The 25,578-nt window shown below is 45.6% G+C and overlaps 1 protein-coding gene across 1 annotated transcript; it reads left to right on the plus strand.

Moving 5' to 3' along the window:
* The first annotated feature begins 1,694 nt into the window (after positions 1–1,694).
* Positions 1,695–25,572, plus strand: LOC119389520 (DNA damage-binding protein 2). The gene is made up of 9 exons (XM_037656822.2): positions 1,695–2,144; positions 3,001–3,201; positions 10,365–10,510; positions 11,717–11,816; positions 12,635–12,818; positions 14,214–14,356; positions 15,409–15,570; positions 22,121–22,166; positions 25,349–25,572. Exons 1-9 carry the CDS (start codon positions 1,857–1,859, stop codon positions 25,387–25,389), a joined length of 1,311 nt encoding a protein of 436 aa, XP_037512750.1. The 5' UTR covers positions 1,695–1,856; the 3' UTR covers positions 25,390–25,572.
* Positions 25,573–25,578: the final 6 nt, after the last annotated feature.

Genomic DNA, 25,578 nt, shown 5'->3' on the forward strand with positions numbered 1-25,578 from the left:
TTGAAAAGTAAGATGATTACTCTGATTAATAACTGCACATTCCAATCTCATTCTGCAGTAACCCATAAAGCTATGCATGCTTTCATGATGCAATTTCTTGAATGAGTAAACTTGACAAGGCACAGCAAGACACTTGTGTGTCTACTACTGTGCTTACAAGCTGCTTTCGTTTTCTGTCAGTCACGTTTTTACAGTGCTGTGTAGCTAACTGGACATCTGTCTGGTTAGCCTCTCCTTCTCTTACTTTTTTCATGGCATAAAAATAGCACGAAGAGATTCTGAACAACATAACCGTTAATTGCTAACTGGTTTTTAGAAATGTGAGTACGTAGAAGACATGCAAGGGACTGCTGGTCATGCATCACTGAAAGCTGGTCATCAGAAAGATACTGCTTGTGTTGTCGCCCAAACAAAACATTGTTACTAATGCCTCCTATAACTACTTGTTGTAATGCAAGTAAATTATTTTCATAAGGATGGTCATACATCTCAAAGGAGCTAAAGACATTTTTCTGAAAAGATGCTGATCTGTGAAAAGATGTGTATGAACTGTGATGAAACTGAACACATTAAGGAAGGGGCGCACATGGGGAATTCGTAAGGCAGATTGTATAAGATAAACCCCGATTGAGGCTCCAGTAATGAATGCATGCAGCCTGCTCAGCTTGCAAGCTTCAGGTGTAAAAAGTTGCTGTTAAACTCGTGTGCGAAAATATTCCACGCAAGGTCTGACTGCCGCAGGGATACAAAGATTTCACGGATAATCAACGATGCAACTGGCTGTGAGGTTTAGTTCATCATTGTGCGTCTAAACTGCATCACTAACGTCTAGCCGGTTATTTTTATCGCACATGCGCTTCTCCATGCGAGTGCAACTGGTACTTCTCGTGTGTTCTGCCCACGACCTCCTCTAGAGGAGGTCGTGGTTCTCCCATGTGTTTTCGTGTTCACCAGGCCTGCAAAGCTGTCTGGCCGTCTGGCGCCGAAGTGGTGCTCTGCAAGCTTTGCGATTTGCGATGCCGTGACAGATGTGCGAAAGTCCTGGAGGTGTAGTCCCGCAGGTGCAGTAGGTTTTCTGAGAGATGGCATGATGGCATCTCGCAGCAGTCGGCACAGCATGCATGCGAATAGCCGGCATTGGCACCGGTCATGCCGGCCACTGACAAGAGCGCGCGACGGAGCAACTGGCAGGCAGGCATCTGCTAAAGCGCCCTGTTGGCTGGGGCGTGGTTTCCACGCCCACACGATACAAAGGGTTGGCCGCATCATCATGTCGCACCAGCATCGCCGGTCGCCGGCAATGAGATCGTGATCAAGGGACAGCAAGAAAATGAGACGTTCGCAGAACACATTGACGCGCTTAAGCAACTTAAAGCTTTTGTGCACCTTTTCAGCGAATGCTCCCTGCGTGCGGCCTTAATCCCCTCTGGGGTACGTGTTGTAAATATGCGTGACCCCCTAAAAAATGCACAACTACCGGGCCCGACTTTGCTGGTTGTACGGTTCTACTCGCTAGGCTGTTTATTTTATTTATTTATTTATTTATTTTTGGCGGGCACTGGTCCATGGCGTGGACCATAGAGTTGCGTGGACGGCCTTGAGATTGCGGGCGCCTAGCAACCGAAATACGCGCGCTGGTTTTGGTTGCGCAAGCAGACGACTTATTGGACGACTCGCGCGTGCGCAGAATGAGCAAAATAAGTGGGTTCGCGCCATTCCTGCAACGTGCCTAAACTTGCCTGCCAAAGGTGAATACACGTGGAGTGCGTGAGGGTAGTATTGGTAGTATCGGCTGGCGTTTTTGCTCATATACTACACGCGGAAAGCCTGTCATCCCAGTGAACACGACTGGCTTCATGGACGAGGCAGGTACAACTAGTCGCGGTCGTCGTAGGCGACGCGAACTTGTAAACAACGACGATGAAGCCACGACGGAGCGTCGTCGGCCTGTCAACGCGGCGAGCACGAAGAAAACGAGCGAAACTGGCAAAAACAGCGGAAAGAGAGGCTCAAAGAAATCGAAGGACGTGAAGAAGCCGACCGTCAGTTCAATTAAGGCAGCGCCGAAAAGGAAAGACAATCTCGTGCAGTGCCTGAACAACAGTTTGTTGAGGGACGGATCCAGCGACCAGCAACTTGGAAAGGTGAAGTGATTTACTTGTCTTTGCGCTAACAAGTGCGTCAACGTTTTCGGAAAATGTGGTCTAAAAATTACACTTCATCGTAGCATCTACATGTGTGAGAAAATCCGAAGTGAATTCAGACGACTGTGAAAAATTATTATAAACGAGGCACGGTAGCTGTAAGGACGTCCCTTTTTTATTGATCGTCGACTGATGAGGGTCAGAACCACAGACTTCGCCCAGATCGTCAGCATTCCTTTGCAAAAACAAGCGAGCACTAGCTCTGACGAGCTGGCGCAACTAATCAGGAGTTTGCAAGACCACACAGACTTCGTAGAAATTGCTGAGCGCCTTCAAGTCCGAAGTTGGTTTGCACTAAGCAGCCAAACAGCAGAGAAAAAAATCTAATAAACAATGACTTGAGCTCAGACAGCTGAGGCGCTGCAGCTGTCTGACGCAGTACTTAAGAAAATGTCTAAATGTTACAGCCTATCCAGTTGGGCACGTTAATTAATCATTTTACAAAGAAACAGCACAGAAAACCTACAAAGACTAAGAGAGGTATGACAAAGATACAGCTGGGCTTGAAATAATTCATTATTGATAATTAACATTTAAATATTTTTCATTTAGCAGCGCAGAAATTTTAACCCTTTAGGTCATTTTCTTTATTCATTATTAGGCTCAGGCAGAGGGAGGGCTGTTTGTGTTTCATACCCCTCTTCGGTCGTTTTTCCGCTTTTATTCCCTGTACGATGTATTGCAGCTGTACACACTAACCTACATATCTATGAGGCAGAGCTCTATTTTGAGCTGTATACAACCAGACCCCTATGGTACTAACCACTTTGGTTGGTCTGTAACTGTGCATGTTCAGTTCAAGAGGCACCTGCTGGCTCGGGAAGTGCTGGGCTTCACACTGCCCACTCTGCCCATGCCAGAGTTCAAGGAATCGGCTCGAGTGACATGTCTCCAATGGCACCCAACTCGCCCAAACCTCCTCGCCGTGGGATCCAAGAACGGCGAGATTGTCCTCTGGAATGCCTGGGACACCAAAAAGACTGCTTACACACCACCGGTAGACAACTTGCTCTCTCATCTTTATTTTTCTTATTTCTTCTTACATTTAGGTACAAATGAAGTAATATGGGAAGCGCCAATTCTTTCAGTGCCCTTGCCTTTTATTTTGTCAGAATTATTTATTTTATAACACTGATTTTTGTACTTCATTCCTGTCCATTTACATATATGCCCAGTGGCTTATTGACATTTTTCTCTTGTGATCACTTTAATTCCTGGAACAAGAACTTTGAATGTGTCTGGGAAGTCAGACATATAGACGTCAGACTCTGCCCAGGCGGCGCTGCGAAAAACACCGCCACCAGCGCCCTCATCGTAGCCCTGGCACTAACTGGGTAGTGCAAAGAGAGCCGCCCGCAAGCGAATGTGCATAGGCCGCAATATAACCCTCCTCTTTCGTTGGTGTCGAGGCGCGGTTTCCTGAAAATCAAGGACCTTAAAAGCTTCTTCCGCCAATCCACGCTTCAGAAACAAAGGAAGCTGATCAAAGCGAACTGCGAGTACGATGCAAAATAAGTTTTATTTATTCCCGCGCGCTGCAACTCGCAAGTACAAGCGAGCATCACACGACACCGAGTTCGAGGCAAGCCCTCCGACAGACGTTCTCTAGAGCCTAAATGCGTTAAAATCGGGTATATACGTATACCACAGCGATAAAGTACCTACATACACGATCAATTTACTTAGCTATGCATCTTACGATCAGTGGTGCAAAACTCCGTTCATCAGGGGCGAATGGCTCTGGCGATTTTCGCCTTTTCAGTTGCATTCTCCCTTAATTCATCTCTCGCTTCCTGTGCATTGGAGTGTTTTATTACGCATACTCAAATGGTCTCTTGATGGTCGTCTTCCGTTTGTATGTACTGCAAATGGGGATACGTGCGTGTCCACTTTCGCGGGGTACAACCAAAGGCAAAACCGTGGCCTCCGAGATAGCTACAGCAACCGCGGAGGACACGGGCGAAACAAACCTGAAGGGGGTCACGACCAATATTCTGCGATTTATTTGTATGACGCACGTGGTGTTAGCTAGTTATATAGAACCAGAACTCTGAGCCTTCAAAACGTACGTACGTCCGCGATGCTGTGCTGTGACGACCAACTCGTCGCGGTGTGCGTATCACGCGTCTCCAGTCTGCCTCTAGCTGCTCACTTCGTGTTACACGACAAGCACCGCGGTCAGAGCACTGCTGAGCTTCATAGTCAAGGTTACCACGGTTTTGCATCAGGGCTGCGCAAAACAACAGCAGAGCCACACATTCATGCCACAGGCTGTGGAGAACGCGGGTACTTCGCTTACCCAACACGCTCGCAACGGCCCGTATCCAGTGCTCTCGCCTTTCTTCTTCGTACGACAACTATGGAAATCGGTAAACTGAACGTTGTTATTCAGTCTTTTACGTCCGTGGCAATTCACAACGCAACAGTGTGTCTTTTGCGGAGCTCCTTCGTAGCGTGCGGAGGGCTCTCGTCTGCTGCTGTTTTCGCCGTCGTTCAGGCGAGTGATCCAGCAAGCACTTCACGACGGCTCGGTGGCGCGTCCGACTAGCGGAGAGCAATTCACAGCTCTCGTTCTGGGTACTAAATGCGCAAACACACGCGATATTAAGCTCAATCGTTGTTTCGCACTTGCTAGTTGCACCTGGTCCCATAGCAAACTGTGCGAGAGAGTCTGTCTATGCACTACTCAATACTTCTCCGACAGGTGGCGCCACACATCTTGGAAACTCCAGAGTCTGACGTCTGTTGTGTCGTGCATATCAATTAAGGCACATCAAAGGAAACATTCGTTCCTCATTCTTTATTTCCTCTTCGTCGTCCTCGCTGAGGCGGCCGCCGAGCACGTGCCATCTCCTGGCGCCGTAGTCGGCAGTGACGCCTTATACGACATATCCCCTTTTGCGAAAAAAAAAAGTTGCTACCTAATATAGTCCTTGAACTTCTGCGGTGTCTTCTTCTTACGAGTGCTCCTTCTAATACGCGCTTGAGATCCCGACATATTGGGTGAAACTTGCGCACTGTCTGCTGCGAGTGGTTCAGGAGAGTCCGCATTTTCATGATTATCCTCTCTTGACGTGCCAGGATGCGATAGATCACCCATAACTGTACCAGACGATTGAGTGGATGCCGGTGACCAGTTCATAACAGCAGATGTGCCTGATCTCATTTTGCTGACAGCTGCAGGGTGAACAGCAGCTAACTTGGACGCGTTCCACACTCGTCCATCTTCCAACAAGTACGAGGCTGGTCCACGCTTTTCAACGATCTTCTTGGGCGCGGAGAACTGTGAAGATAGCTTCCCAGGAATGGCGGATAATTTAACCCGCACGTAATCACCAACGGCGAAGTTTGGTTCCTTGGCTCCGCGTTTTTCATCTGTATAGCTCTTCGACCTGGTTTGCTTGTTTTTCACGCGCTCTCGCAACTGCTCAATCGCCCTTGACGGGTCCGTGCTGAAGCATTTGTCGGGCATGCCCACTATGTCGAGCCTTGTTCGAGGTTGGCGTCCATGAAGAAGTACAGCGGGCGCAACACCAGTTGTCGCGTGAGGCGTACATCGATATATTTGCAGGTAATCAAGCATGGCTATTTTTATATCACGGCGTTCAAACAGAGCCAGTTGTATGTATGACTTCAATACCCTGTTGAATCGTTCCACCAAGCCGTTAGCTTGAGGGTGGTACACAGAAGAGTTGTAATGCTTGATTCCACGTTCTGCGAGAAATTCTTCAAAATTTGCTGATGAAAACTGTGGCCCATGATCGGATACGAGACCACGTGGGTATCCTTCGCGTGCAAAAAGTTCAAGTAAGAATTTCTTCACTGTAGGTGTGGTCGCGTCTCTTACGAAAGCCACTTCAGGCCACTTGCTGTAATAGTCAATGATTGTAATGGCAAAACGGCAGTCGGCTGAAGCTTGCGTGAAAGGTCCTACGATGTCGATTGCAACTTTTTCCCAAGCTTTGTCAGGAAGAGGAACGGGTTGCATTGGCGCTGCAGAGGTACGTGCAGACTTGTCACAGGACTGGCAAATCACACATGTGCGCACAAGCTCTTCAATGTGACTGTCCATGCACGGCCACCAATAGGACTCTCTCAGGCGAGCTTTGGTGCGACTAATGCCTGGATGTGACTCATGGGCCAGATCCATAAAACGGCGTGTCATAGACGCTGGCACGACAATCCTTTCACCCCGGCACAAGATATCATTTACAACTGAGAGTTCAGCTCGCACATGAAAGTAAGCCAGCAGCTCTTTCGACAAGGATTTTTTGTCAGGCCAAGAAGTAATCGTGAAGTGCTTGGCTTGAGAGAGAGCGGGGTCGTTGGCACTGGCTTCTTGAAGCTCTTGCATGGTAACGACTGGAGACAGGAAGCATATGAATTCTTCTTCGGGTGCATCGCGGAGTAAACTCTGTACGGGCAGCCGGGAAAGAGCGTCAGCCACGACGTTTTCGCTACCCTTTCTGTATTCCACGGTGTAGTTGTAGCACAGCAACCGTGAGGACCAGCGCGCAATCCTTAATGGACGGTGACCGGTACCTTTCGTTGAAAGAAGCGTAACCAATGCCGCATGGTCAGTCCGTAAGATGAAAGGTCTCCCCCACAGGTAAACGTGCCAATGTTCGCAAGCCCAGACGCAGGCAAGAGCCTCGCGTTCGCCAACTGAGTACTGCCGTTCATGTGGCTGCAGGGTACGCGAGGCGAACGCGACAGTTTGCAGTGAGGTTCCGTTATCTTGCTGAAGTACCGCACCTAATCCATATCCTGAGGCATCAGTCGTGACGTACACCGGTAAGTGAGGATCGAAAAGATGAAGAACCTCGCAAGATGTTAGAAGAGCTTTCAGTCGCTCCAAACTGCCTTGTGCTGCCGCAGTCCAAACGAAAGGTGCATTTCCTCGAAGCAAGGCCCGCATTGGCTCCACAACGTCAGAAAAATGGGGGATGAACTTGGAGTAGAAACCTGCAAGTCCCAGCATCGAACGAAGTTCGTTGATGTTTTTAGGTGAGGGTGCCTTGGTTATCGCCTCAATGGATGACATAAGTGGGAATAACCCTCTAGCGCTGACAACATGACCAAGAAAAGTCAGCTCTGCGACGTCAAAAACACACTTGTGGTTCAACCTGAGGCCCGCATCAGAGAGCCGTTTCAAAACAGCGCGCAAATTGCCCAGATGATCCTCGCGGGTGCGTCCATACACGATGATGTCGTCAATGTAAAATAAGACGCATTTGCACCCTTTTAGGATCAAATGCATCATCTTTTGAAATGCTGAGGGCGCCGATGCTAGTCCGAAGCAAACCCTTTTGAAGCGAAAGAGTCCGTCATGAGTTATGAAGGTAGTAAGGTCACGGCTCTCTGGACTGAGTGGTAACTGGTGGTACGCAGAAGCTAAGTCGAGCTTTGAGAATCGCTGCGCCCCAGCCAAGCTGTTCAGTAGTTCTTCAGTTTGTGGCAAAGGAAAACTGTCCACTACCACAGCTTTGTTTGGCTCCCGTAGGTCAACGCACATGCGAATCGAGCCATCCTTTTTCCTAGCTACCACAATGGGTGACACCCACTCTGACGAGTCGACGCGCTCAATGATGCCCTGGGCTTCTAATTTTTGTATTTCTGCCGAGACTTGCTCGCGAATGACAAGTGGCAGCCGTCTCAGCTTGCTGGCCACTGGTTGAACAGACGCGCGAACTTTGACCTTGTGACAGAAGCCTTTAACAGTTCCGAGCTCTTTTGAAAATAGGTGCTCGAATTCGAAACGTAACTCTTCAGGCAACACAGGAGTTTCTTGCGTCATCAGAAGACACTTAAGCGGTGACCCCTGAATCTTCATGTCCAGAGCCGCGATGCCATCTAATCCAAGAATGGTTGTTCCTCCAGGCACAACGTACAATAAGATAGAAGTGCATCGACCATGGAATGAGGCCGCAGCAATGAAACATCCTTGAATTGGAATGGCGGACTTGGAATAATCGAGAAGCTGAACGGACGTAGATGTCAGAGGATACACTTTAGAAAAGTGACGTTTGTAAAGGTCCTCAGCCAGAATGGAAACCGATGATCCAGTGTCTATCAAGAATGACACAGAAATTCCCTCAATTTCTAATACTGCGTAAATTCCTTTCTTTCGGCTCCAGATTTGACACACACTTAAGTGATCGTCTGGGTCAGCTGTATCGCTATCTTCCGCGACATGCTGAACATTTTTCGCGCACTTTCGTAGCGACTTGCACACCTTTTCCAAATGGCCAATTTTCTCACATTTTCGACACTTATGTGTCTTGGCCTTGCACTGAGGGCTATTTGCAAGGTGCTCCGCCGAACCACAACGATAGCATTCCTGCTCTTTGAAGGATCGTTGACTTTGACTTTGCGTCTTATAGCATGTGCACGTGCTACAATGCTTCTCTCTCTCCTTTGAATTATTTTTAACACGATGAACTTGTAATTCCTTTCGGGACAGTTCTCTGGCTTCACTTGTCGCCTGATCATGCTGTTTTGCAATAGTAAGGGCCCTTGAAAGCGTTAGGGACTCTTCCAGCAGAAGGCGTTCACGTAAATACTCGCTGGTCGTTTTCTCTATCAGCTGGTCGCGTATCATGTCGTCCGCCAAGTCACCAAAATCGCACGCTCCTACCAAACTTCTCAGAGCGGTGATGTAATCCGCCGCAGTCTCACCTGGGGCTTGTGTACGTCGACGAAACCGGTGACGCGCAGTAGTGACGTTCACCTTGCTCCTGAAATGACCTTCCAGCGTCGCGATGGCACGGTCGAAGTCATCCGGGCTAGGAGACGCCAACGTCCCTTCCGTGGGGCTCGAAGCCGCAAGGCCCGGGTCGTCCGTTGCCGTCAGAGTCTGGAAGATGCGCTGTCCTTCCAAGCCCAAGCAGTTGAGCAGAATCGCCTTCCGCCGAAGAGCAGGTAGGTCGGAGGCGCCCGAAGCAACCATGTAATTCTTGAAGGCTTGTATCCATTGCTCCCAAGGGATGACCGGGTGTCCAGGTGACGGCAGGAACGGGGGCGGTGGTTGTAGTCCAGAAACACTCATCGTAGAGGACGACAGGCGTACGTACAACACTCACGAAGATGAAGGTCAGACCGGTAGCACATGGGCTCGTAAATCTTCGTCGCCAAAATATGTTGTGTCGTGCATATCAATTAAGGCACATCAAAGGAAACATTCGTTCCTCATTCTTTATTTCCTCTTCGTCGTCCTCGCTGAGGCGGCCGCCGAGCACGTGCCATCTCCTGGCGCCGTAGTCGGCAGTGACGCCTTATACGACAACGTCTATAGGAGGTATGCACTTGAGGTCATCCGCTAGGAGCGCTAGTGGTGGGGTCGCCACTTTGAAGGTTCACTCATGCGCAAAAAACTTGCTGTACGGGCTGTGTTTGAGATCCTTGCGGTGACTTAGATGACTAGAGACCTCCGGAACACCGACGCACGGACGGCGTGTACGAACGGACCTACAAAATGTCATGGCGATGGTGTCGCCGCCTTGCAGCTTAAGGCATAGTGCATACCCGCTGTATGTCTCTGATCTGTAGCTCTGAAAGGAGGCAGAAATAAATGTAGGAGTGGCTTTAAACTGCACTGTGACTTTCTCATGGCAATGAAGCAAGTGAGAGGGCGATAAACAGACTCTTTTCAATTTCTGTTTTCACTAAGCACAGTTGAACGGCGTTACAACAAACCACGAGCTTAAGTTTTGCAAGGTCTCCAAGATTCTTCCATTTCACTGTGGGGCATAAACTCAGTGGCCATTCTTTTGGCATACTAAAAGTGAGATGTACTGAGAATGACTTAAAATGCATAAAAAAAAGCTTGAGTGCATTCGACTTGCTTAAATTTGACGCATCAAAAGGCATCTTTAGGCATTTACAAGATGACTCAAAAAGCTCACTATATCAGGATACTTAGGCAGTGGTATGGAACATCAGTCACCGAAAACTGTGATTGATGAATGTTCATTATGTTGCAGCCACCAAGGTCATGTTTAGTGAATATGTTGCTGCTGTGGAGTTGTCTTAGCTGGCTAGCACAGTTTTCCCAAGTTCCACATGGGCACCAAAAAGAACTTTATGAGAACTAGGGCCTGTTGGGGTGCCGGAAATAATGACACTGAGTGCTTCTTCTTAATGTTTCTCTTTTCTATGCAGACAGGTAGTGGCTCAGCTGTGGCAGCCATCAAGTTCCATCCTGAGAATGCAATGCAGGTGTACACCGCCACGCTGCTCAGCAAAGTAATGCTGCAGAACTTTGAAGGAGGTGAACCTCAGGTGTTCTGGGACACTGAATCCGAGAGGTGGGAGACAAGCCCTGCTATACATACACTTGCACCTAGTGCATTGAACATTGTTTACCAGAATACCTAGTAATGTTATTGAACAGAGTTCATGCATTCTTAGGGGGCATGTCACCAGGTTCGTGCATTGAAAACAGACAGGCCTAGATTGCACAGGGGCAATCGTGTTGGCAAATTATCAAACAGCTGTGTGGCATGGAAAGAGTTTGAAACAGAAGCCCGCACACTTGCCTTGTCAAGGGAGCGCTGTTTCAAGCCTTTAAGTCAAACTCGCACGCACAAATTCCTCTGCCTACAAAGTTGCCAGTTATGGCATGCAATATGTGTAAATCATTCAATGCAGAATACATGATGGGAAACTTTGTGCGCTAAAACCAGACAATTCACAAGACGAGAAAGACAGGACGGGCGCTACTTTCATCTAACTTTATTTGCGGCTTCGCCAATATGAAGAATGCAACACATGCGCAGAAATCAAATGCATTGTCACAAACACGTAATCACATCAATAAAAATAATCAAGAAATTCCGTTTCTGCCTTCCAAAGCTTCACCGATTTGTCACTGACACACCTGCCCCCTATCTTCCTGATATGAAACGCTTCCAGTAGCTCCCGTGCCATCTTATCCCTACCTCTGCCCAGAATTTTTATCTCATCTAGTTTTTTATTCATCATTTTTATTCATTTTTATCTCATCAGAATACATGATCTCTCTGATTGAAGTGTACAAATGAAAAGAAAAAGAAACGAAGCACTGGGCTTATAACGTAAACTTGTCCGAGGCGCTGGTGTGTTGTACTGATAAGCAGCCTAATGAGAGCAGAAGTGAGTATGCCACTTGCATAAATGAAATGATAGCCATTGCTTTAATTTCCGTACAAAACGTTTCTTGCTGGCAATATTGGGATGAGTGCAAACTGGAGAGCAATGCTTGACATAAATATGGGAGGCTAAAAAAAGGAAATTGTAACATCATTTTTTTAGGACCAGAAAGCTGTTAAGATGCAGCTAAGCATTCATCAAAACGTTTTAGATAAAGTTTGTCATGTCATGTCTGCAGACAGTAGCTGAGACGTATAGACAGGATGTATATACTAATTTCAACTGCACACTTAGTGCTTGGAAAGTTTGCCAGATGTGCCCAAATAACAAGTATTGCCAGCATTCCTGCTGTCTCGTTCATGCCTGTTTTTCTGTCGTTGCAGGGTGTGGTTTACTGCCTTAGACATTCTGCATGAGAGGAAGATGTTGTTAGCTGGAGACAATATGGGCTGCATTTATGCATTCAACCCTACTGGCGAGTTGGTAAGTATAGAGAAAAAGGCACCATGACCATGCGATGTGCTCGAACTCTTGGCATTTCAATGGAGCATTCTTGCTTAAATAATTTTTAGACTGTACAGACATTCCTGCACTTCTCCCTTGCTTTCCTTGGCCTCTGTTAGTTATTGTGAGATTTTTTTTCTATGCAAATGTTCTCCTTCGATAAGATAGAGGATGTAAGGAAGTGGGCCAACATGTGCATTTGCCAACGCCGACACAAATATGACATTGAAAGGGGTAATTGAAAACCACCTGTTTGTGGCACGAAGCCACAAAGAAATCCATATAGATTTCTCAGAACGGAAAGGTTCCAGTTAAAAAAAAAAAAAAATTGGACCAGGATGAATTTTTCTTCAACTAGAAAGAAGCTTTCCTTTCCGAGAAACCTGTAAGAATTTTCTTGTGGCTTGAGGCATGTGTGGCTGTGAAGGCGCCTTCCTTGCATAATTGTGAAGTGGTGCTGTGAAGCTAAATTGCGCATGGAAAATAATGTAAATTGTTCTTTTCATATAGAATTATATGACATATCGATCTAATTTCCTTTTTTTCTTTGCGGGTTTGACTGTAGGTGCATTTTGTATCATTTTACAATACTGCCACTGCCTGTGTAGTCTAGTGTTACTGGCCTTACAAGGCCTCACATACTTGTTGAGTGTAAGCTTATTCAAGTACGTACTGTAGTATTACCTATTGCACATTGTGACTTGGGCTTTGAACTGCAGTAGATAGGTTTTTTCTAGTGTGGATGCCCATTGTTCATATTTCTGTATGAAATTGGATGCTTTATTTATGTTTTGCAGATGTGGCCACAACCTATTCGTTTCCATAAGGGCAAGGTGAAGTATATGGAGTTCCTAGGACAAGGCTCAGATCTACTTATTACAGCATCTGTGGACCATACAGTTCGCATCTGGGATGTGCGCAAGCTGGGAGGTGCCAAGGACTTTCTCATAGAACTGCCTCACACGCAGGGAGTGAATTCCGGTGCGTTTAAATGCACTTGGCTCAGTGATTACTAACCTCGTGTATTTTTGCAATGCCTGCCAAGTCACTTCACAATGCATGGGAGCCAGTGGTCTATTGTGGCAGTGCCAAGTTACCTGTCACTTTATTGCTTGTTGCTCCGTGCTCACATCTTAGCTTCCACATGGCATGTGATAAAAAGAAAGTTGATGTGAGGGTAACCAAACTTCATGAAATGTGATCATCTAATGGACAGTGGCATATGTACTGACACCAATTTTCAAAGCTGAGTTTACTCCTCCCTGCTCCTGTAAGTGCGAAGCTGAAGAAATGCTAAAACACTTTATTTTAACATTAAAGTTAATTTTTGCTTGGTGCGCCTACTGACATTGACACTAGCGTGATATTGAGCTACAATATCAATTCTAATGAGAACTAACAGGCAATAATGCCAAGGAAAGTATAGGGGATGTTATTTGTAGTAATTAGGATGTAAATGTGAATAAAGTAAAGAGGATGAAAAAATAACTTGCCGCTGGCAGGCACCGAACCTGCGACCTTGGAGTAACGTGTCTGATGCTCTACCACTGAGCTATGGCGGAGGTCATCCTCTTGCCACTTTATGGGTCCACTTTATGCACTTTATATGTGCATTTAAACCTAGGAGTGTTAGTCAACGCCAATCGCAGCCATGTCGGTAAGTGTGGAACACTCTTTTTCTGCCTGTTCGCGTGCAGCCATAGAAACGTCACGACAGGATCGTAGCCGGGAAGGGGGGGGGGGAACTAGACCCCCCTTCCCCCCGAATTCTGATGGAGGGGGGTGTTTTACCAAAAATAAATAATCAAAATAGGTGTTTTTCTAAAATAGTCTGTCTTCAGCAAGTGGGCCCCCCCTGAAAAAGATTCTTGGCTACGGGCCTGCATCACGACATCTAGCGCAAGCACGTGACAAGAAGCTCATATCATGTCATGACATCAGGGAACAGCAGGAACTGAAAGTAGCTTTTAGAAGCATGTAACTAATTTTCCACGACATGCTCTCCCTTATGAGCACACTTTCCAGACTCTTGGGTGCTTGGCCTTTCTTTTAATTAAAAAACAATGAAAATTGAAAGGTATCGTAGTGCTAGCAGACACGGACGAGAAACACAAAGAAAAAAAAAAACAGTACTAGTGCTCATCCTCTTGTGTCTTTCTTGTCCGTGTCTGCTAGCGCTATGATACCTTTTGATTCATCTAACCAATTAGCCCAAAAAGCCACTTTGTCAGACTGAAAATTATCCCTTTGTCTGTCATCACTGGGTAGGTCTTGGAAGAAATGCAGGAAGCTATAGCAATTGCCCTTGCACAGAGCATACTGAGCTAATGACTGCACCTTGCATGGTTGCTTATTGCGTGTTTTATGTTCATCTAGCTTTTGTGAGCCCATCGGACCGGAGCTCGCTGCTTACCACAGACCAAAAAAATGAGCTGCGCGTGTATCGAGGTCCTGCTTGGCAAGAGCCGCTGATAATACCCCATCCACATCGACAGTTCCAACACCTTACACCCATCCAGGTATGAACCGTCCTCTGGTGGAACTACCATTGCACAAAACAAAATGCATGTTTTCCTGCTCATGCTGATGGTATGTATTTTTTAAAGTGTGGAAACTTCTACTGCTGTATTTGTCTGTGTTGATTTGATCACCGCAAAAGAAGTCTGCACGAAGGTGCTGCACAGGTTCAGACCTTTAAAAGCTTGAGGCCAAGCCAGAAGGCCACACTCATGCTTTGGTCAGGTTTGTAATAGGTGCAGTTATGCTAATCTAAACATTCTTTCTGGTGCTACATTTAGACTTTGACAGGACAAAGTGCGCAAAATCAGCAGTTTACTTCATTATATCAAAACTTAATTACATTGCAATTCGACGTTTTGTGCAAAGTGCACACACAGCCAGTGGATTCGCTTTTATGTGGAAGGTTCTAGAAAAAATATTCAGATAATGGCGCAGTGTTAAAAAAAATTCAAATTTCAATAACTTAGAGTATCAGTTGTATTGATATTAAGATCTGGCAACCTTTTGATGCTGCGCCAGTGAAGTCCTCTTCAGAACGACCATACAGCATGCCTAATGTCGCATTTAAAGCAGGCTCAATGAAATGTGGTAACCGATGTGAGCAAAGATATTGCACCTGTTCTGCCATTGCGATTTGCTGTCAGAACCTGCAGTATTGTCAGAGTGGCACGAACCTGAATGCTGTGTTCAACACATAAAATCGAATCCATCAGCTACTATATATATACCCTGCAGGAAAGGTCAAATTTCTGTGTGACAATGTTTTGGTAAACAAAGTAAATTGCCAATTTTGCTGGCTTCGTTATACCGAGGTTTAACTGTATACCGGCAATCGTTTCATCATCACTGAACAGCTTTTTGTATGCGGATACTAGTATAGGTATGTTTACTGAAAACATGGATTGTTCAATTCAGCACACACGCTTGTGTCCCGAGACAAGCACCACTTTCAACACATGTGCAAGCTTGCACTGTGATGCAAAACCTCTATGATATCGAAGAACCGACAATTTTTGTGTGTTTTAAACGTTACATTTAATTTTTACTTCAGGCGAGTTGGCATCCCGTGGAGAACCTCATTGCGGTGGGACGGTACCCAGACAAAAACTTCAGTGCCAACGACACTGTGCGTGGTATTGACCTCTTTGATGGCAGCACAGGAGAATTCCTTGGAAAAGTGCAAGGATCTTTGGACATCCCCGGCATCTGCTCGGTGAGTCTGGTGCTTGACATTCAGCTGAATAGCAGTTTCATTCTTCATCACAATCTGCCCTTTTCCTTTCCGTGGTACTGCTTTCTAGAGCACATTGCTGGAAACTAGAGGTGTGCGAATAGTGAATTTTAGAACTGAATCAAATAGCGATGACACCGAATTGAATAAGAGTTGAATACCATTCATATAGTTTTCAAATAGTAAGGCAATCATTTTTAATGCAGCCCTACAATGGTAACGTAACCATTTGCGAAACCGCCTAAGAATTCCACATTTTACTTGAAACAAATATTCACAAGCTTTAACAAAGGAACATTACAAATTTACAATTACTTTTTTAGCCATAAAAAAATACCACTGTTATGTAAACTGAGACAAACTCGCATAGCAGCCACCAGAGTCTTAGAGATACAGTCTAACCTCATTACAACAGACCTTCATAATGAAGAGGATTTGGTCTGTTGTAAAGGGAGTATGTAAACACTGAATGGGTCTGTTATAACCGGAGAGAATTACAAGTCACAAACATTGGCTTATTCTTAACGGGGGACCAAAAAAAGAAATTTTTGGAAAATCGCATTTTCAGTTTCTGTAGCCCTTTTTCTATCTATCTTCACTTGAAACTACGTAGAAATGCAATAAATTTTTTGAGGGGTCTGCCGACTTGGCGAAAATTGCGGAAGTAGCAAAAAAAAAAAACAGCGTTTTTCAAAATTATAGCTCGGCAACGGCACAACAGGGCGCCACCATTTTGGGCTCGTCGTAAAAAGCATTTCTCCGTGTTCAAGTTCTCTGTTTCAGTTAGCTCCTCCATTCAGTAACAAGCGCACAAAAATCACATGTTTGAAGTTCAATTCGAGGCCCCTCCGATTAGCTGCTTCTGCTGTGATGCTCACTTTGGGAGCATCGTCTGCTGCTTGTGCGTCGCGAGGTCGTGGCTGTCTAAAATTGCACTACTTAGTGACACGTTCGCACTCGTTCTGTGTTCACGGGTCGACGATAATTTATAATATAATTACGCTTTAGTTTGTCGCTGCAAGTGGAAGCTCAATCATCAGATTACGATAGCGCTCCGCACTCTTCGCGAACATCGCAGACGTGCGACAGTAATTCGCAATGCCCACGAACTACTATAGGTGGCGCGCCATGCTTTTCAAGATGGCGCCCGGAGGAGGGTCAACCCGTTTGTTAACATAGGAACAGATATGACGTGCGGACATGCGGCCCGTGCCACTTTCACCCGATGAAGTCATGAGCTGTGCTGAAATGGATATGAGACTAAAATACTTACCCAAACCATGGAAAGTGCTAAGTACTACTCGCCACCTAATTATTCACTGCGGTGTGAAAGGTTATATTTCAGCTCCATTACCATGCATAACGATGCTTTGCGAAATCCTGTGCGTGCTACATCAAACTGCATGAACTAGAATTGACGTATGAGCTGAACGGCACTCCGAGGTAGTACGTAACGAGCCTTCCTGACAGATTTGCCGCAATAGTAGGCGGCCAGCGAGTAGCGCCGTCGCTGCTGCATGGGACCGCACGTTTAACGTGGTGATGGTTTGCAAACATATTACGCCGTCGTCATTACTTGCGCAGTCGGGAACGCGGAGTTACGTCTTCAACGGAACACAAGTACTTAACATCCCATTCAGTTGCGCTTGGGTCACAGCCATGCTAGACTCTATAGCCGTGTGCAATTCACTTCACTCGCATGTTGCAGGTTCAATCAGCACGATCGAAACGTGAATATCGAAAAGAATGCACACGTATGCTTTTCGCAACGTCGAAGAAGTTAGCTGAGAGGCGTGGATTGTGGCTGTGACATTGGGTATGAGCCATGCTCGGAGGAAAACAACAACAACGACTGCACGGTCCATCGCTCTAACCATTTCGCTTCGCTGGTCGAGCTCGAGCGTGTTGGCGGCATGCGGCGCTCCATAATATCTACAATAATTGTGCTACATGCAATGCACAAGAGGAACTATGCTTTTATTTTGATCTTGCTCAAGGATATTATACATTAAATACAATCAAAGTGACTTACGAGCGTGAAAGAACATTAAAGGGGTCATGAAGCACCCCTTGGGCTTGTTGAAAAAACACATCCTGTGGAAAGCTGACACGGCTATGAACCGCTCTGCCAAATATTACAGTCGTGCGCGCCGCGTAAAGGCCACAAGCGGAGCTCGAAGTTGCCGTTTCCCCAGGCACCCTCTTTTCAAACAGAGGCCGGTTCTCACTCTCGTCAGTGGCCGGGGTGTCTGCACATTGACCACGCGGATCTGCCAGTTTACGTCGCAAGAGACATAGCATGCTTATTGGCCGATAGCCGACGTAAATCGAGAGCGCCGTTCGGATCAGATGCGCTTCTTGCCACGGGGTGCCGCCACTTGCCGGCGCCGCACTCCTCAGTACATGGTAGCCGCACTCGCGCGCGCGAATCACAGTGGGAGAGCGATCGCGTTTCATGATGTGCGCTGACGTAACTTCTTTCCCCCGTGCCATCCCTCCCTATGTAGCTTCCAGTGCGCTCGTCGGCACGAGAAAAGAGCGAAAGCGCTGAGAGCATGTGCCAAACCCCCGTAACTCCGCTCATTCTTGACGGATTCGAGAAATTTTTGCGGCAATCGATTTGGGAGGCAGTAAACTCTGATACTGAGGTCATTAGATCATTACTTGGAAAAGTGGTTCATGACCCCTTTAACGCACGAGGAGATGTGAAGTGCAACTCGCTCCTCGTGAGTTAGCAGCTGATTGTTCATTGTCGCTGTCACTCTCGGTGCTTTCACAGTCTTCTACGTCCAGTGAAAAATCCTCGTCGTCAAGATGGTTTCTTTCAACTGTTGAAAGCAATCTGAAGAATTTTGTCCACCGATCAACTTCGACCACTCCGCATCACCATGTTTAAATTAGAAAAACGTCTGGGCGGGGAGAACATTTTGCTCTCAGACCTGTCAACAAGCATATCGCTTGCATTGTGCTGCCACCTATCAACAAACGTACAAAAACAAGTGGCGCAGCGCTGGCTATGAAACCAGCACACTGGCGAAGGACGGCATGGAAAGCGTTTGCTCCACGAAAGGCGTGGAGCAGACACGTCCTCGAGTGATTGAAACGTCGCTTGCACGATTCGTAACAGCGCTTTGCTGACAAAGGATAGAGGCCCTGTTTTAATATATCGCCAACTTGAGATTGCTCAGTTATAGAAGAGCACATCGCGAGCCAGTGCGACCTACCGCGTACAGTGTTATGGGATTCATGCACTACAAGAAACACTGACCAATGCTATATACAAGTAAAACAGGGTGAGCTTCAACTGAATATGTCGGACGATAACAATTAACTAACCTACGTGGCTACAGAAAGCCTCGCGAAGCTGATAGTACGTGTACGCTGTGGGCTAGAATTGAAAGCGTGAGTTGCCACGTATTTTCACGAAAACTTCGCGTCTCGCAAGGACGAATCAGATTTCTCGTGTCACGGAGGGCCCGGCTTGTTCACTGATGCAGGGAACATGCCAAGTCGTAGTGTTCCTTTCTTGCCAACGCGTTAACACTGAGGCTAGCACAGCCGAACAAGGGAGCGACTGCGTAGTGCTGCATTTTGTCTTCTACTAACCCTCCTTGAGAGGACGCTCCTGAATTCCGCTTGGCGGCGCGGCAGTCTATGGGCATTGCGAATAGCGTTGACTCATTGGACCCGCTGCTAGAGGTTCTGCTTGCCAGCACTTCGGAGCTTATGATGAAAACCGCCGCGGGACAACTCTTTGTACTCACGATCGAGCATGACGTACTTTGAAACATCGGGCACTGCGGCCACGCACATTACAACCTATCTTTCTACTCGATGTCATGGCTAGGCCTAACTCCGCTCACGGTACCAATGTACGAGACGAATCCGAATTTTGCGGGCAAAAACATCGCGCTAGCGGACATGCGAAAGCGAAGAAGCCGCAATGTCTTTCGTCGCAAGCAACAAATCACATCACCCACAGGCTCTTCAGAATCGCAGATAGGCATTTTGTGCATTGATCGGCAGTGGACCCCCCGGCCAACCTTGCCGTGCAGCGACCGCTTGGAGAAGCGGTGGCAGCGGCTAACAATTTCCCGCGTCAGCGTCCCAAAACGCAACACCAAGCACTCTGCGTGCCAATTTTTTGTCGCTGCAGCTAGGCATAGCTGATCATTGACAGACCGGAGATCGGCAGCCTTCGTTCTTAAATCGGTACGTTGATATCGGTGGCGCGCTGTTCCCGTCCCGAACGTATGCTAAGCGATGTTTGAAGTCAGAAGTTCTTGAATCTCGGATGTCCATGGTAGAAAAGTCCGCTGTAAAGGAGTCCTGACGATCTTGCTGGCCTGACATTTTAGTCAATTATATTCGAATGTCCGTTGTACCAGAATCCGTTGTAAACGAAGCTCAATCAATGGAGTAAATATGGAGGTCGGCATAACGCCGCAAATTGGTATGTAGTATCCGAATGTCTGTTGTAAACAGATCCATTGTGACGAGGTTATACTGTAACTGCAAGTTGGAATACAACAGTAACTACAGTATTCAAGGTGGCACTTTGTCGACAGCTTTTAAATAAAACTGATATATGTAAATAAAACAATGTCCATTAGTCAAGATCATCATGCATGCAGTGATGAAGATAGTGAATTGATGACTTGGTCGCTTCGGCCACATAAATGTTTTCTGCAAAAATGCTGTCATCCTGTGATCAATATAGCGTCGATAGTCCCGTAAAACTTTGAGCTGCATGTATCTTGATAATCCAATGATTAAAAGAAGCAGTGTTACCCTTTTATCTTCGTTTCTTCAAGGTTTCTTCATCGGTGCTTGCTATTCGAAAAATATTCGAAATTATTTGGTATTTCTAGTATACACTATTCGATTTGAGTACCGAATCAAATAGAACGCTATTTGATTCGTTGTTCGAAATTTTTGAATATTTACACACCCCTACTGAAAACATTTTGCAAGAGTGCTGGGGCTTTTACCTCGCCATTAGTGTTCGTGCTGTTACGTGGTTTATCGCACGTCAGCTGAGTGTTTGCTTGATTAAGTTTAATTATTAATGACCTCTACAGGGCAGTATGTGTTTAGATCTGTTTAGATCACACGAATGGCTGGGAGCTCAGTGGTGGATGGAGAGGGCACATATAAGCACAGTGGTTCTGCCGCTGCACTTCTATGTGACCACACGATCCACTCTGGTCATGTAGTCCCTGTTGCAACACCACACACGACACTCAAGCACTTCTGCCATCACGGCATGTAAGACCCAAGAAGTTATTGTTGGTAACCTGCTGTCTGGAAGAAGCCAGTGCTGCGTCTCGTCTTCATATAAACTTACTGCCATCTACTGAGCACAGCACTATCTGTCAAGGTTGTTTGCAGCACTGGCATGTCAGCAAGCATGCTTAATTGTTTGGATAACCTTCCATGATCTCTAACATCACGCTGTGCATGATTCTTGAGAGGCCATGACCCTTCCAAAATACTTTAAGCGCATAGCACTTTAAGGGCCCGGCTTGCCATCCATCCATAGTCCCATGTTGCATGGCATAAAACAAGGTTAACAATGCTCAAAACCAGTGTAGAATAAACTAACAAGGTCTAAAATAATATAAACTACGGAAATAACCAAGAATTAATCGCAATAATTGACCTAAAATCGTTAAAGACGCTTCTGAAACATTCGGGACCCGCGCCACACAAGAGAGGCCGGGCGTCACCGCTTTGGCATGCGCACAATCTCCGAGGTGGTCACAAGTGCACGATTGACAAGAGAATGGCTGGGTTGCCCATGCTGTGCACTTCCTCAGGTTTCGTGGTAGTGGAGCTGCATTAAGTGCAGGATTTAGAATTACACCAAGACCTACGCAAGAACGATTAGCGCAGGATTTAGGACTGCACCAAGACCTACACACGAACTACGTTAGTGCTGGATTAGAGCAGAATTAGCACTGTATTAAGCGCTGGATTTAGAGTTTTTTTTCAAGTTCTTCTCAAAGATTGGGCGCATATGCAATCACCCAGTGAAGAGAATGGATTGACATGAATGCTCAATGTCTGCAGCAAAATGAACCTTCTAAATATATTTGTTGCAAGCAGTCTCTTATAAAAATAAAAAGGAAGGTTTCTTTGAGTTTATTATTCTATTGCAATTGCATCCTGTGATGAGGTTTCAAGGTAATGTGGGGACATTAGATTTCACGACATAGCCATGCTAACAGGGATGGTACCAAGAAAGACCCTTTCTGCGATTCGTTTGCAGAATCAGATTCCTTGCAATTTGAGAACCACTTGCAAAAGTGTCAGATCAGTACTACTCAGGTTCCTTATTTGATGTGTTAGAATTAACCAAGGGGTGTTTAATAGCAAGTTACACCTCTAATGTTACTGCCGTGTTTTCATTAATAAAATCGTTATGTGACCCTTTCCCACGCATTGTAATGACAATTTGTGCATCTTGACCCTTGAGAAACTTACGAAGCAGTTGTTGAAAAAGGATACAATTTTTTTTTCCTCTCAACAGCTTGCTGCTTTCAGTTGCACGGGTGAAATTTTGGCCACGGGTACAGGTGAGTGAATTGACACATTTGTAGACTAGTAATTCGGCTTCACGTATTGTTGTAAGAGTGTGTGAAAGCGTATAAATCGTAGCCCAAGTGTATAAATCGTAGCCCAAGCGTTAACACACAGTGGCCGTGATTATACTACTACTACATTTTCTATTTACATATTTTGGAATTATGTCTAAGTGCATGTCCCAGGCTTGGCCACACTACCTTATGTCAATTCTATTATTAGCTAGAATTGGCACACTTGTACAAGATTTGGTAGAGATGTCAGTGTTAGACAGACTATGACAGGATAAGCTTAAGATATGGAACTTCATCATTCTCTGTTTATTCTTGTACTACTTTCATAATGTTTCCTGTTAATTACAAGGTAAATCATTTTGCCTCAATTTTTCAAACTAATGTGTGCTGGCACTTCACCCAGTGTTCAAGACAGCTAAGTTCTTATTGAGGCTGCAGTTTTTCTAGATCTATTTCATTTACCTATAATTATTTTTAATGTTTCCAATACAGTAGTAAATCTTTTGATGCACCAATAAGTGTTAAGAATAGCTGCATCGGTTTGTTGCCTCAACTCTGTTGAATTGCTTGCAGTATTTAGAGATGGATATGCAGTGAAATATTACTTTGGCTAAATTGGTTATAATTGAGTAATATATATAGTATATCTGAAATAATCTTGGCAAAGCTGCAGAGCTAATACTAACTGCTTTAGTTTCCTACTAGCAGTCTTTAAGTATTGTCTAAGTAAACAATGCCTGCAAGCACATTTCTACTGAGACTTCAAGTGTGCCTAACCCTCGCCTAACACTGCCCAACCTTTGAGGTCATACCACAGTGGTCATGCTAGTTCACAACATTATGTGTTCTGTATAATTTGTTACTTCTCTACTGTTGTAACAATGTCCTTTTGCAAGGTTTTTGTGACGCATCAACTCGTATTTCAAAGTTTTGCACATTGCTTGCCTCAATCTACACTTTTCAAAACTTGGGCCTTCCAACCATTAGAGGGACGCTAAAGGCAAACATTAAGTCGACGTTGATTGTTGAAATAGCGTTCCAGAAACCTCGTAGCGCTTGTTTCATGCCAAGGAAATGCTTATTTCGAAAGAAAATCACATTTTAGTGGTCTGCACAGCGTTAGCACACTTCAAGTCACCCGCCTGAACGGACCTTCTGACATAGCAGTTGCGGTGCCAAGCGTTGCCCGCCTTTACTGCTCAGCAGCCGATGCTACTGTTTCTTAAGCAACAGTGGCCATCAACCTCTCCAAGACGCAGCCACGGGCCACTCTGAAACTGTATAGTTCACTGTAACGGAGCTCAGCTTGGCCAGCAGCAGAAGTAGAGTATCAACAGTGCGAAAATAGCGAGAGCCAAGCACACGCAGCAGTACGCGATACCGAAACTACCACTGAGACGTGACTGCGAGAGCGGAGTGCAGCTCGGTGAAAATGGAACTTTTGAACCACTTGCGCTGTTCCCCATCCTAACTCCAAGAGGTTCTTTTTTCCACGAATCATACAGAAATTAAAAAGCAGCGTCTTGTGATGCATGAAAGGTTCTTTTTTTATTACAACTAGTTTGATTACTAGTGGTTAAGTGTACTCTGGACTCTTGACGCCATTGGGATCATTTCCAAAATGTCACACTCGTGGTGCATATCGTGTCCTACATTTACCTTAGTTTCTTGATTAGTAGAGCCCTGCTGTTGATAATATTGACGTTTTAGACATTCTCACACATTGACCTTTCACTGCGACATAAATTGTTATTTGCCTTTAGTGTCCCTTTAACAAGTTCTACTCAAGTTGGCCACCAAGTTCAGCTATTGAGGACTGAGGAAGGATGCTTTGCAAGAGTATATAAAGGCCTACGTTAAGCCTTTCTGTCCTGACATACCATCTCTTGCTCTGGTTTTTTGGCTGTCTGTAGCTATGTTTGCACAGGCAGCAGGGTTGTTAAAAATATAATCCATGGCAGCCAATCAAAAATGTATGGTGCAGCCTTCTTCTTTAAGATGACCTTTGCGAACACAAAAGAGTGTTTAGAGCACGCCTGTATCTAGGCAAAGACCCTTTGGTGTCCTCGTCAGAAGGTTTTCTGTTTACCTTATTGTAACTCACTAGAATACAAATTGAACACAAGCTACATCAATTTGCTCTTTATTACCAGGCTCTTTAAAGGGGCCCTGCAACACTTTTTCAGCATGGTCAGAAAACGCTGCCGATCGGTAGTCGAGGCTCCCGAGAACACACGAGCCAAACGTTATAGCGCAGCACGCGGCCTGGGATTTACAATCAATTCTCAAAGTCAGCTAAAAATCGCTTCCTCTTCCCTCGACAAATGATGCTATTTACTCAAAATAACTGCGTCATTGACTCAAGTTACACACCATTGGACGATTTGAACATGGCGCGCTTGGTAGTTACTGCAGCTGCTGCAAAAGGTAGCCACTTGCCCGTGCACGTGATCGCGCTGAAAATACGTCGCAATTGAAGAAAAAAAAAGAAAAAAATGCTCAAGGTCACGAGGCGCACGTGACATACCTTCTTCCCCTGTGCCATCCCTCCCTGCTTAGCTTCAAGCACGCTCATAAGGACGAGAGAAGAAACAAAGCAATTACAGCGTGTGACAAATCTTTGTGACTCTGCTCGTACTGGGCGGATTCTAAAAATTTTTGCGGCAGTCAATTCGTGAGGCAATATGCTCCCTTAGTGAAGCCATTCCTTGGCTACTTGGATGCAGAGCCCTTTTAATCTGTACCATATTGTGAGCTTTAATAAGTGCTTTGGTTAGCAGATTTGTGATTGAGAGGTCACAATTTTTTAAATGTCATTGTAATAGTGGTTTGTCAGCCAGCAGCACAGCATGTAGTTTAAGTGTAGTATAACAATACAGGGTTCTGGTCTGTTGGAAATAAACTGTATGCTGTTTTTCCGGCTGAACGTGTATGATGTCTGCTCAAGCAGTTATGCAGGCTTCAGAAAAGAAATCTGTAACCTTGAGCATTTTCCTACGATACGAAAGTGAAAATTGACAAGCCTTAGTAAATTTCTCTTTTCTTGCATTTTTTTTTTTTTCCTAAACCTGATATGAAAGATGTAGAAATGCTGATAGCATTGTATCTTGATACGCTCAAATAGTACAGTTCAGTAGAGCTGCATTGCTGCATCTTTTCAGGTTACCACTCAATGATCCTTCAAGCAGTAGCCGAAGAGTGAACATCTGCTGCCTGAAGATCCACCTCAGGGATATTTTATTGATGTTAAGCCATTCGCATGAAGTGTAAATTTTTAACATAATGTAAATATTACATTTTTCTCAATTGTGCTACATCTATGTCTTGTTTTATTGTCATTTCTTTGGAAAGGAATGTTGAGATTAGACTGTGGCAAACCTACAAATCATGT

This window comes from Rhipicephalus sanguineus, chromosome 4 (genome assembly GCF_013339695.2).
Source record: "Rhipicephalus sanguineus isolate Rsan-2018 chromosome 4, BIME_Rsan_1.4, whole genome shotgun sequence".
In the NCBI taxonomy this organism is placed as follows: domain Eukaryota; kingdom Metazoa; phylum Arthropoda; class Arachnida; order Ixodida; family Ixodidae; genus Rhipicephalus; species Rhipicephalus sanguineus.

Bases quoted from the DNA above. Each gene is read 5' to 3' on its own strand.
- LOC119389520 (XM_037656822.2), top strand. From the start codon at position 1,857: ATGGACGAGGCAGGTACAACTAGTCGCGGTCGTCGTAGGCGACGCGAA. The intron at 14,357-15,408 runs GTATGAACCGTC...TTTTTACTTCAG, and splicing joins AACACCTTACACCCATCCAG to GCGAGTTGGCATCCCGTGGA. The intron at 15,571-22,120 runs GTGAGTCTGGTG...TCCTCTCAACAG, and splicing joins ACATCCCCGGCATCTGCTCG to CTTGCTGCTTTCAGTTGCAC.